The sequence below is a fragment of the Pleurodeles waltl genome, chromosome 1_1 (assembly GCF_031143425.1).
Source record: "Pleurodeles waltl isolate 20211129_DDA chromosome 1_1, aPleWal1.hap1.20221129, whole genome shotgun sequence".
Classification (NCBI taxonomy): domain Eukaryota; kingdom Metazoa; phylum Chordata; class Amphibia; order Caudata; family Salamandridae; genus Pleurodeles; species Pleurodeles waltl.
Window position 1 is genome coordinate 145958032 of NC_090436.1, and position 13306 is coordinate 145971337.

General features: G+C 45.6%; 1 protein-coding gene across 2 annotated transcripts in view; it reads right to left on the reverse strand.

Annotated features, from left to right (window-relative positions):
• Window positions 1–13306, reverse strand: part of MYO5B (myosin VB) — an 842958-nt gene that overhangs the window by 344176 nt on the left and 485476 nt on the right. For both annotated transcript variants that reach the window (XM_069219220.1, XM_069219218.1), the window contains exon 10: window positions 12042–12307. In XM_069219220.1, coding sequence (XP_069075321.1) covers window positions 12042–12307 — 266 coding nt within the window. The remainder of the gene's footprint in view (window positions 1–12041; window positions 12308–13306) is intronic.

Here is a 13306-nt window from a genome sequence, read left to right on the forward strand (position 1 = left end):
TCTCATTGGCGAGGGCATATATTCCAGGCCTTCTCTCGTTCTCCTCCCCCAATTTATTAATAACTGTTTTTATTCTGTTCTGGCTCCCATAAACCCCCACACAAAGCCCTGCTGTCAGTCCTCAAGAGAGCAATTGCTTGTTGTGCTCTTTAAACCCATTCAAGGTCATGACTTGAGGGAGACAATTCTTTTTAGGGTCGAGCCTGTGATGGCATGTGCTAGCGCATATGTCTCACTTGTGAGACACTCTTGTAAACTGAAAAGGGCTTGGAGCACACCTGTTGCTTACCTTTTGTTGGTTTGCGTGGCAAACTTCTTTACAGCCTCGTAATTGTTCACTGCAGGAATATCATAATATCCGTTCCTGTCCATGGAGCAGGGACCAAGCACTGATTGATTTAACTTAATTAGTGCCCCCCTGCTGCTCCCGACATGATTGAGGTACCAATTTGTTCTTTTTAACTTCTAGTGTCCTGCAAACAGCAGGCGTGGGACTGGCAAAAATGTGCCCAGCAGGAGCAACAAAATTGTTAACTTTTATTTTCTATAGTTAACTCTTTTCTTTTAGTTTGCCAAGTCTTCTCTTCTCACTTTGCACTCATGTTTTCTTTTGTATTTGCTTGTGGGCGCTGGTCTCAAAAGAAGACAATTATCTTGTTCTAAATATTGCAAAGTGACATTGTTTCTTTCTTTTGTTTAATTTCCAAAATTATGCTCTAACACATAACCATGCAGACCACCCACTCCAATCCAATCTGCCCCACTCCAATCCACTGCATCTCACCTACACCAATCCACCCACTCAATCCAATTCACCCCACACCAATCCAATCCACCACACTCAAATACAAACTACTCCATTCCAAACCAAACCACTCAATCCAATCTAATCCATCACACTCCAATCGTCCCAACCTACCCCACTCCAATCTGCCCCACTACAATCCTCACCAATCTGCCCCATTCCATAACAATCAGCCCCACTCCAGTCTGCCCCACTCCAATCCAAATCACCCACTTCAATCCACCCCACTCCAGTCCAATCCACCCCACTCCAATTCAATCTACTTCACACAATCCAATTCACCCACTCCAATCCACCCCATTCCACTCCAATCCGCCCACTCCAATCCAATCCGCCCCACTCCAGTCCAATCCACCCCACCCAAACCACTCGGCCCCACGCACAACCAATCCACACCACCACAATCCAATCCACCCCACTCTATCCAACCCACTCCATCTACCCAATCCAATCCACCCCACTCCAGTCCACCTCACCCCACCCCATTTTAATCCACCCCATCCCACTCCAATCCACCCCACTCCTCTCTAATCCAATCTACTCTGATCCACCCAACTCTACCCCAATCCAATCCACATCAGTTCAGCCCAGCCCTCTCTAATCCAGCCCACCCCATTCAAATACAACCCACCCCACTCCCATACAATCCACCTCTCTCCAATCCAATCCACCCTACCCCTACCCAGTCCACCCAATCCACACCACTCTACCCTAATCCAATCCACTCTGCTCTACTTCAATCCACCACCTTAATCCACTCCAATGCAATCCACTCCACCCTACTCCACACCACAAAACTGCACTCTACAACACACTCTGCCACTGAACTGCTGAACTCTGCTTCACTCTACTCAGCTCTCCAACACTCTGCTTCCCGTACTCCACTCTAGAACACACTACTCCAACAAATCCACTCTTCACTACTCTACTCCCCCGCTCCCCACCACTTACTTTTAGCCATGCTGAACAGCAGCCCCACTGGTGTACAACATGGCAAAAACACATTGCTAAAGTCAATAGCTCTTGTATAGGCGAGACCTATTGGCTTTGCCAATGCTTCTGAGGTAAGTGAAGGCGAAACTTCAGGCAATTCTGCTAGTTTCTGCTCGTTTCACGTCCACCTACCCAAAATTGAAAAAAAGATTAAATGAAGGCAGAATTCCCTGCAGCAGAGTAACCTCTTGTTTTGTGCAGAGAGGAATGCACGAAACAAGGATTTGTTGTGCTGTCGGGAGCCAGACTATGTAATAATTACCTTCAAAATAATTGCATTAAGTTGATTACACTTCCCGGCCACGGACAGTGCATCAAAGCAAGTTTCCCAGCAGTGAAATGTGAACATGGTGCCTGCGCAGACAGGTGCTGCGCACAAGCCTTCCTGCTGGAGAAGTAACTTTCAATGGAAGTGTCAGGGATCCGGGCCAAGTATTTATCTAAAGTAATTATCATTAAGGTAAATGTACTGAACGACCCAACGCAGCCCTATTAAAAGCAGCAGTGGTGGGCTTTAGTGTTTTTTTTTTCTGCTGTGGATTAACAGAGCAATACTCATTCCATTTTGTAGGTGAAAAAAGACAGGCTAATTTCGCATGTTTCTAATATTTCAAACTCGTGACCTTAAGAGAGTTCACCAATGACATACGGCTACAGAAAATGTCAACATAAGCCCAGAGTAGCTCGTGGTAGCACAAGTGTTTTTGGTGGTGACCAGGTGTCACTTGGAACGATTAAACAACGCCTGCAGAGTTTAAGAGAGTGACTGAGTACATTAACTGCTTCGTTTTATTTGCACACTTAGAGAAGGTTAGATTTGCTAATCATTACGCGTTTAAAAGAAAGGGTGAGTAGTATTTGTGACTTGTAAAGGCTCCGTGGGACGCAGTAGACACCTCTGATGAGAGACAAGCGCTGAAAACAAGCAACTCTGTCAATCAAAATATCACAGACACCCGCACAGAGCAGCAGTGGGAGGACGACGTGTACTGCAACTAGGCAAGATGCTCTCCTGTCAAGCAACTTTTTAACTTTTGTACTTATTGTAAGAACCCCGCCATTACCACTTGGCAATCCCATGGCTGCTGCCGGCCCTCACCCTAGGCCTCACCCCAGTTCTCTTCCCGCCCTTCAGGCAGTATCCCTGATCCCACTGCCCTCTGCCATGTCTTTGGCACTGCCCATGACGTAGAGCGCTCAGTCTCTTGGTACCCAGGTATCCGCTACACAAGTCAGGTACCTACACATGCAATGCTATCAAGCATGGGAGAGGATGCTCTCGCCAACCCCGCATCCCTCACTGGGTTGGAGCTGCATGCTTGTGGGGCAGTTTTTTCAAAATGATGCTACTGAGGGAGATACATGATCAAGTGGTTTATTTTATTTTAAGTTGAGCTGCCAAGGAGCTGAGGCGACCCACCTACCCGCTGTATCAGCATGGCCAGAGCACTTTTAGTGAAAATGTGATGCCGCTGGGCCGCCCCATTGTGTTTTTTTTTTTTGGGAACCAGGACTATCATTTGTTAAGTGGCAGACCCTCGCAGGATACCAGCTCTGAAATGGTTGTCCTAAATCATGTGCCTTACTATGCATTGAAGCTAGAGGCCCTGTGGCTTACGCGTCCATTGCAGGTCACTTTCAATATAGTTGGTAATAAGGCTCTGCTAGAACCTCAGAGATTCCTCCACCTGCAAATGAGCCAGGGGCGCTGGGACATCCAGCAAACCTGTAAAGGACCCACTGATGCTATAGAAATCAGGGCAAAGGCAAGTAACATTTCAAACGCTCCTATCCAGCTCGTGAGGTCATTCAAAGGATTTTGCCAATTTGCCATTCTCCAGATGTACTGAACTACCCTTTTCTTCACGAATCTGTCCCTAAAGCAACAATCTGTACATAAAGCTATTAAGGGATGGGGGGATCCTACGAGAGAAAGATAGGTCTCACTATCCACCTGCATGTGACTGACACTTAACTACACTTTAAGGGTCAACCATTAAGGGCACTCACCTCCTTAAATCCTGCATAGAAAAAAATCTGTAGTCCCTGAATTCTTACACACTCAACCTCAACAAAACAGAGTACTTGCTTCGACTTTCTATGCTTCAGTTAAGTATCCTCTCCCCAAACATTTTAGTACAAGCCAAATGCCTATCATAAACACGTTGATGCTCTCCTTTAGCAAACCACAAACTCTGTCAAAAATCAGCTCTTCTCCACGAAGAAAATCAAACATGTACTTCCCTGTTCTACTGCCCACCTTCCTACTGTAATGCAAGCACCAGTTATGGAGATATATTCCTAGCCAGTTCACCAAAGTCAGTCAGGCTCTCAGCCGTTTGCGTCACAACTAGAAACATAATCTTCTACCATGTTAGCTAGTTCCTCAATGAAGCTTATTGACTCCTGTTTTAAGCTAAAATCAACTTAGGATTGGCTGCTTCAAATACAGCACTGGATGCTAACACACCATCAATAACATACAGCCGCACTCCCTATTTTAAGTGTCTCCAGAATACTATACTTAGAAGCTTATTTTCACAATGTCTGGGTAACTCCCAATTCACTACAAAGCAGCCTACACATAAACCGTGTACAGGAACTGGAGCAATGATTTGGTTCACCTTTATTGACCCAGCACATTGGGACCCTGTTTTTATTAAGCATTGAGCACTGGAGATGGGTTAGGAGCTGAGAACACTCTTTTGTATCTTGAGTGTATGAATATATTTAGTCTGTGCAGATTATGTCCCTGCATTGCAGCAATAATGTGGGCCAGGCCTTAGTCTAAGGGTTACAGGTAGGAAGAACACTTCTTTCTCAAGAGTTGGGCAACCACAGGAGCTCCTGTCCAGGCTTGGGGAAGGGTGCATTCAAGAGAAGGACTGTAGGTGGTACAAGGTGGTACAAGGGGCTTAAAAAAGCCATACAACACCACCCACCTCCTTTTGTCTTTTTTTCCACACACCATCTGTCTTCACAAACAGCAGGAATTGCTTACCCATTCCCTTTATTTTCTAGTTGAAGAGAACATAGTGGAGACAGAGTGAAAAACACATATGCCAGAAAACCTGTGGCACCTTCTGTGGATTTTAAAGTATTGTAAAAATGGTTTGTGATGTGGTTTCGGCACTGGATTGAGGTGAAGGTTGGCCTGCAGAAGACTTTTACTTTCTATCCGTAACCTGGGGTTGCTCACATCTGGTGTCTACCTTTGGTGAGAGGGTTGTGCCCAGGCTTGATCACGCATTGCTCTTTCTGTTATTAGCATCAATGGATAATTTAATAGTTATTTCAAAGTATAAAGAATTGTCGCTGTAGTGCCAGTGGGGTTTATTATTTCTATACAGCCAAGACAGATGTCCTCAAGTTAAAGGATGGGATGGTAGGCAGACTCTTCCTGTTGGTGGGATGGAATGTCCTTTCATCACCTTTGGTGTGGCCTTTGGCGTGACCCTTCCACAAAGTGGACTGAAATGTTTGTATTCTATGATAAAAACTGCAGAAGGTCAGTTGAAGTACCGCTGAAACCTCTTCCTGATTGTGCCTGAAGGATACACTGGTGCAGCGGGTAGACCTGGCAGCTTTGTGAAGTTCAGGATAGTCTGTAGGAGGTTCCTCAACCTGACTGAGAACTTGGCATTGTGGTGAGGATTATGGTGGTTGTAACTAGGAATCCATCTATTGTAAGTGGGGGTGGAGTTTATCAACAGAAACACAGACCTGGTCATCCCATCCGAAAGGTGGTCAATGATATATTAATGTTCATCTGCATAATCACATATGGTGTAGACTATGCATGATGCGCAGCGCTGATCCAGAAAGCTATGCTTCTGGGCACAACAGGACGGCCCAGTGACAGAATTTCCCAGATGATTTGAGCGTCTGCTTGCATTCATTTGCCATTCCCAAGAGAAGATCTGTGACCTCAGGGATTTATACCCACATCTGCTGCTATAACCCATCGCCATGGCAGGCACAGTGTTTTATTAGCGGTTTCCCCGCTTATTGAATGTGCTTCCTCTCAATAAGATCGATTAGTGCCCGTTTGACTGGATCTGTTTTTCAGACAGAGCCTGGTAATACCAGGTGTATTGAAGGAGACAAATGGGGCTATATATTGACAATGATACTTAATTCACTATCAACAAGAACACTGAATCTCCCTGAACAAAGGCTTAGATACTCATGTACTGCGGTCAGGTTGCAATCCAGTCGGCATTTTTTTGCAAAATGAGTGCTTTGCAACCTCACCTTTATTCTGCACTGTGGACTAATCAATCACAGGGAAAAATCTCCATACACAGTGATTGGTCAAAACTCCTGCTTTATTAATATTAATGAGGCAGAAGTTGCTTTGAGACTCGGCGAATAGTTGGGAAAGCAAGGACGAAAGCCTATAAGAACTGACCTCCGTCCTTGCATTCACGTTTACTGAGTGCAAACATTATTTTTACAAGAGCCCTTCTACCTTCTTGGGAAGGCCTACTTTCAAAAGCAGACGTACCCCAGCCCTCTGTAAGCGTTCCCCAATGCTGACAGCCATGATTTACAAGATGGAGCCCCAACATATTGGACCTTGGATACAGATCAGTGGTCTATGGCTGCACACCGCTGACATGCATACTGACCATTAAAATAGATGTTGACTCCCTTTAGGCACCGTCTAGCGTTATGCTGGTGCACGGGTCGCAAAATATACTTTATAATAAACTGAGGCAAAAAGACTTTTCCGTCTCACCAAGTGTAATTTGCACAATGAAATGCACTATTTCGTGGTCACAAAGTTAGTTCTTTTTTAACTGCAGAATTTAACACAACAAAATAGTTTTGTACATCTGGCCCTTAGATCCTATACTGTGAAGCTATACACATCACCATGTTTAACCATCAAATAGTATGCGTTCATAGAACAAAGCCCTCTTTACATGTGATAAAATGACCCAAGAGCTCTCAGTATCTCTTGATTCTCACATGTCCTAAAACCAGGCTTCCACAAAAGACCACACAAGGGCCGCCAGCTGTAATGCTCACCACCTGGAGCCAGCACTTTTCACAGTGCACCCTTTGCATGAGATTGGTGCACAGTCTGGTGAGGTCAGATTTCTTCGGACACCAGCACAGCTCGAGAGCTAGGTGTCACTCCTGTGCAGAATGCAGATATCAGACCTGTCTCTCTGTGAGTCCTCCTACAGTGTGGCAATCTGACTGCCCAATTCTGTCCTCAACGAGGGAACCGCTTGAACTATTCGAAAGACATAAAAGCGAAATACATAGGAAGTAAGATTTTCCACAATATCTGATGAAAGGTTGGATTATTATTAATTTAATTCGAGCCCTGGGACAGCTGCAGAACAGGGTCTGCTCTGAGTTTCATGCAGATCTGACATATGCTGCACTCACGCATGCGCACAACACAGGGAAAGGCAGCAATGGGCGAGTCGCAAAGAAGACATTGAATGTGCATTCTCATATTATCAATAACGAGACTGAAAGGGTCAAGAGTATGTTGACAGTGTAGTGGGATCTCATATATCATAAAGTAACGATGACGTCTATGGCCTTCGAATTCTCATCCCGCTTTCTGATCCTGTTTTTTTGAATGGCGCAACCTCCTGTCACTCTCAGGGACTATTATATGAAGCAGCACTCCTTCTATGAGACGCAGATGCACTTGTCGATCACGTACTGATCTCCTGTTCAAACTACATCTTCCATAGGACCACTGCACCTGCTGCACTAATGTTAGCTACTTTCCTGTGTGCTAAGTAAGTAGGCTTGCCATCCCCCTGAGTCAAACATACCCCTCCTCTGTTCAAGTTTTGAGAGCTTGGAAGGGCCTAGGGCCTACAGGTGGTACCTGAACATAAAGTTGTGCAAACCTGTCTAGTATTTTTTAATATGGCAATTTTGCCTCTGTTGCACTTAATAAATCATCAAAGACAGGAAGGGTACATCTGAAACAACAAGTAATGGAAAAAGTAGAAGTTAAGATGATTGTAGCTATGAAAGATTGAGCTAATAGTCGGAAGTACTTTATGTGTTGTGATGGCTACCCAGCCCCTTGTTGTCAACTATGAACTCCATATTAAATGTCGTATCCAGCTGCAATTGCTAAATCGGAGCCAACTTCGTCTCAGATCCAATCCAGCGTACAAAATAAGATTCTACCTTCTTCATCCATGATAATGTCCCAAATATGGGTTTTATTTTTAGAATGCAACAATACCATAAGTGACAACTGAAAGGGACAGTAGCCAGTTGGCTGAAAGACTTGGACTGGTTTTAATGGACAAGTTACTTACCTTTGGTAATGCCTTATCCAGTAGACAATATTTACTTGCAGATTCCTTGCCTTAGGATTTCCCCATGTGCCAGACTGGATCCAGAGATTTTTTTTCATGCAGTACCCCTGCATGCTATTAGGTGGCATCAATCGGCTTCGCAAACCTCATTGGCATGGTCCGCGTTGGATAGGATGTTGCATGTCCTATATAGGTTCCAAACCGGCGCACTGTCGTCAGTTTCCTTTCTTGACTTTCCACGCCAGAAGAGCAGAGCAATGAAGAACACTGACCACTGGTGCATCAAAACTAGGGCCCTGAAAGGGAACTACTTGTCCCTAGAAATCAGTTCACAAAATGGGGAGGATGGGAAGGTCGATAAGTAATCTGCAACTAGATATTGTCCCTACAACATAAGGTGTTACTAAGGTAAGTAACGTGTCCATCTGAGAGAGACATCTAGTTGCAGGTTCCTTACCGCAGAATAGATACCCAAGCAATACCATACCCAGAGGTGGGTCTGCAAACTAAGATCACACCAGAAAGTCCTACAGGACGGAATGGGAGAAGTGACCTGACTGTCCAGGCAGTAGTATGTGGTAAACGTGTGCAGAGACGTGTGCCCACTTTACTGCCTGACAGATATCCAGGACTGGAATTTCGCATGCTAATGCAGTGGTTGCAGCTTTAGCTCTGGTAGAATGAGCACACAAACCCTCAGGGGGTTGCTTCTTAGCCAGTGTGTAGAACATTTTTTTAATGCAGAGTACAAACCATCTGGAGATGGTTTTCTTCTGCACTACCTGACCTTTCTTTGCTCACACATAACCAACAAAGAGTTGATCATCCACCCGGAACTCTTTGATACGGTCAAGGTAGAACGCCAACACTCTTTTTGGGTCAGAAGGTGGAGTCTCTCCTCTTCCTTAGAAGGATGTGGGGGTGCGAAAAAAGTAGGTAAGGTGATGGATTGGTCTACATGGAAGGGCGTAACCACTTTGGCAGAAAGGAGGCCCAAGTGCGAAGCACCACTTTGTCAGGATAGATAGAAAGGTAGTGCGGCATAGATGACAGTGCCTGCAGCTCACTCACCCTGCGGGCAGATGTGATGGCCACAAGGAAGGCTGTTTTCAAAGTGAGAAGCCTGAGAGGACAATTTTGGAGAGGCTCAAAGGAGTGCATATCAGAAATGTCAAAACCAGATTCTAGTCCCATTGGGACTTAAAGAACGGGGACAGAGGAAACATATGACTAGGACCTTTAAGGGACCTATTCACAATAGGAGACTTAAAGGAGGTTGATCAGGCAACTGTAAAAAAGCAGAGATTGCAGACAAATAACCTGTGCCCATAGCAGAGCCCGCCCTGAGCCAAAGAAACAACAGAGAGAGGGGCAGAGAGGGCGACAACAGACTTGTCTGTGCCCCATGCCACAAATTTCTTCCAACGACAGACGTGTATCGTTTTGGTGGAGGGACGCCTGGCTGCCAAGATTACAGTACAGATTTCGGGTGAAAGGTCAAAAGCTGTCAACTGCCGGCGCTCAGTGTCCACGCAAGAAGGCAGAGACTGGACAGGTTCGGGTGGCGAAGCCTCCCCTGCCGCTGCAATAGAAGATCCTCCTAAAGGGGCAGTCTGATCGGAGGATCAATGGCCATGCTCAGCAGCTCCAGATACCAGATTCTTCATGCCCAGTCCGCAGCCACAAGGATTAATTGTGAACGCTTCTTCTTGATCTCCTTGAGAACTCTGAGCAGAAGTAGTACGGGCGGAAAGGCATACAGGAGGCCTGATTTCTACTTGAGACAAAAAGCGTTGCAAAGCTATTGCTGCCTTGTAAACGCCAACGTGCAAAGAGGAGGTTAGGCCTGATTGTCACAAAGGCAGCTCAAGGCCCAAGACTCCCTCCTCTGTAGCCACAGTAGGGAGAGAGAGCATGCCAGTATCCAGTCCACTAACTTCACCCAGGTCAGTACACCAGTCCATGGGGTCTTGGAGCTGATATTATAAAGGGTCCAGCAACCCCTCCCCTTCCTCACTGTAACCCAGCCCATAGAAAAAAAGTCTAAGGGTCTGACATGGAGTGCAAGGCCTCCGTCCGTGCCGGATTCAGCGGTGTATGATGCCCTTGAAGCTTCCTGTCGGAGTCAGCAATGAGGATGGGGGCCGCAGCACTCAGGGACACGGGCTGCACCAGGAGCATCGACATCGAGGCCGATGCTGGGGGAGGTTAAGGTAGTACAACCTGCGCTGGGCTGGACTCATTAAGGGATCAATGGGTGCCCCTTGGAGCCGAGACCGAAGACGCCGGGGCAGAACCTGCAGGGGCCCCTTCCAACTCTGCAGGGCCCGAAGGCGCACCAGCAGAGTTGGACTGCAAAAAAATAAGGTGCACGGCCTCATAAAACTCCTTGAGTTGGGCAGAGGCCGTTCTGTCTCCCAGAAACTTGGGGAGGTGCGGAGTTGGCCCAGATGTAGTCTCAGAAGAGAGAGGCCTAGATCGATGACGTGCCCTCTCCCTCACCTCACCGGCCGACTGACACAGTGAAGTTGAATAACTCTTCACTTTCTTTGACTTCTTCTTATGTCGCGACTTACCCGATCGTCCTGAGAACTTGGAGTAGGACGGTGAAGGGGAGGCACCACGACCGATCCCAAGACCTTCCTCTCAACCGAGATCAGGACTTATGCCGAGTCGAGCGCCAGACTGACATGAGCTTTAGGGACCACTCCCTCAAAGCTTTCGGATTCATGGCCCGGCACTTGGATCATGGCTTTGGGTCATGGTCACGCTCCAAACACCAAAGGCAAATGAGGTATGGATCTGTCACAGACATCGCCCAATGATAGGATCCGCAGGGTTTGAAACCGGTCTTCCGGTTTGAAACTGGTCTTCTGAGAAGACATCCTTTGATGCACCAGGAGTGAAATATTCAAAAAGGTTTTGACAAAATTAAAAAAAGGCCAATCAAAAAACGATTGAGGGAGAGTTCTTTTTTCAGATCAGCGCTGGCTGGTGCAGAAAGAAATTGCGGATGACGCAGAGCTGATCAACGCCATCTAATGGCGTGTAGAGGTACTCCTCAAGAAAAATGGACAAATTCTAATGGGAGGAATCTGCAACTAGATGTCTCTATCAGAGCATGCCAATCATGGCCAGTAAGCACGGTATGAAATAGAACTGGGTAAATTAGGAGGTAAAATCTTACTGACCATCTTATCATAGAGGTGGGGAAGCATTTTGATGGAGTATGTTATCCAGGGATTATCCACAGATTAATTGTTCAAAGGACCAGGGATGTACACTCTGCACACCCCAGACTACAGATGGGCACATATGGGCATAGATGGGCTTGCTGCAGCTGTGGCACACATGCACCAGCAGTGAGATTTAGGATCATAAGAGAGCAACTACCTATCAATATCAATATCAGAGGTGTCTAGAGTGCCTTGGTCCATGTTGCATTTGGTTTTTAGCTGTAGGGATTTGAATGACTTTGCTTTGCTCAGTCTAAGGAAGTTTCATTTGTCAGTCGAGTAGATGATTTGATTCTTTGTGGGTTTATTGCTGAAATTGTGAGATAATGAACATCTTGCCCTCTGTGAACACTTTTCATTACCTTGCATATGCCTTGCAGCAATTAACACTGTGTTTAGACAAATTTGTTTCAGCATAGAAGGTATTCATTAGCATGCAGTTTCATATTTACTAAAGTTAGGCACTTACGCATGTTAAGGTACAAGGCGCACATTTTTTGAATACTTATATGCAGACACAAGTCCTGGTGTGGATACTGCTAGCCATTCATCTGCATTAAGCAGCCCATCCTTCCCTCTGTAATGTACACTCACTCATCTGGCTTAAATTCTCTATCATTAAATCAACCCTCCTCTGCTCTTAAGTGTGCATGGAAGAAACAAATTCATAACTAGGTTGATTTTACAAAGAGTTGCACCTACCCATAGATGTCAAGGACACCGATGAAGGAATGCTGCTTGCTAGTCGTGTACAGAGCTTTATTGACATGCTGTACAATCCAGTTGAACAACTGAGCGTAGATGTGCTTGGCTAGAGCATTCCTGGCGTTCATTGCCTGCTGCACAGACATGGTCTTTACATAGGTCTCCGACGTTGTCACCAGCTTGCGATGGCATAGCCAGTTCTCCATCTGGTCATGCTCCAGCCCAAGCAAGTCACAGAAAATATTCAGATGCTCATCTTGATTCTGCAACACATACAAGGAGCATGGTCAACAAAACAATCCATGACAATACTACAGTTTCACGGGGCAAAAAATCTGAATGTTGTGTCTGTGCCTAGACACTCTTACAGGATACCTTGGGTTCAACCTATAGGGTCACTCATACTAACACTTCCAAACTGTTATCAATCTTAGGAATTCCTCTAGTTTTAATGTTGACAAACTCTAGCATCATGGATTAACTTTGATCTGTTTTACATCAGTGAGGAACAATTTCGATCTATCAACATCTCAAGTAAATTAATTAGTATAATTGCCTTATCAGTACATGTCTGTGGACCATCACTCCTGGTCTTCAATTTCACACATCAGTGCAGTTAGTACAGAAAGCTTAGCTTGCTGTTGCCACAACTGGTTTCAAGGATCATAAAGTCGGCAGTCGAAATTAAAACTGCACAGAGTGCCAAGAGCCAAGCTTACTTTATGTAGTTTGCACTCCTCGCCCTACCTATAACTTCTTTGCAGAATATAGAGGGCTGCTGAGGGGATAGGACTGGGACAAGCTTGTGATTCCATAATGGAGTGAAAGGGTATGTGAGCTCACATCCACTAACCGATGTACATTGGTAACTTGAGTGGTGGAGTCTGGGAGTCTAAGATCCCTGTCTGTTATGGGTAAAGTTGGGAGGACCCTCCTGGGATGGACCAATCAGAAAGGGGCATGGAGCTTTCTGATGTCTATCAATGGTCACTATGTAAACACCTGCTATGAAATGCCAATTCTGCTAACTGACATTCTTAGTCTACAGAACCTCGTCTAATCTGCCCTATTGGTTTAATTGAAGGGAATCAAGAATGGACTAAGGAACCTGAAAAAATGTTAGGTAAGAGGAATGCCCAGGATGGGGAACAGACTCACTGACATGGAGAAGGCAGGAAATACATAACAGTGTTAAATTAGCTCTTACATGTAGCATTTTATTCACAGGATCATATTTAAAGGGAACAACTCGGAAGTTAAAA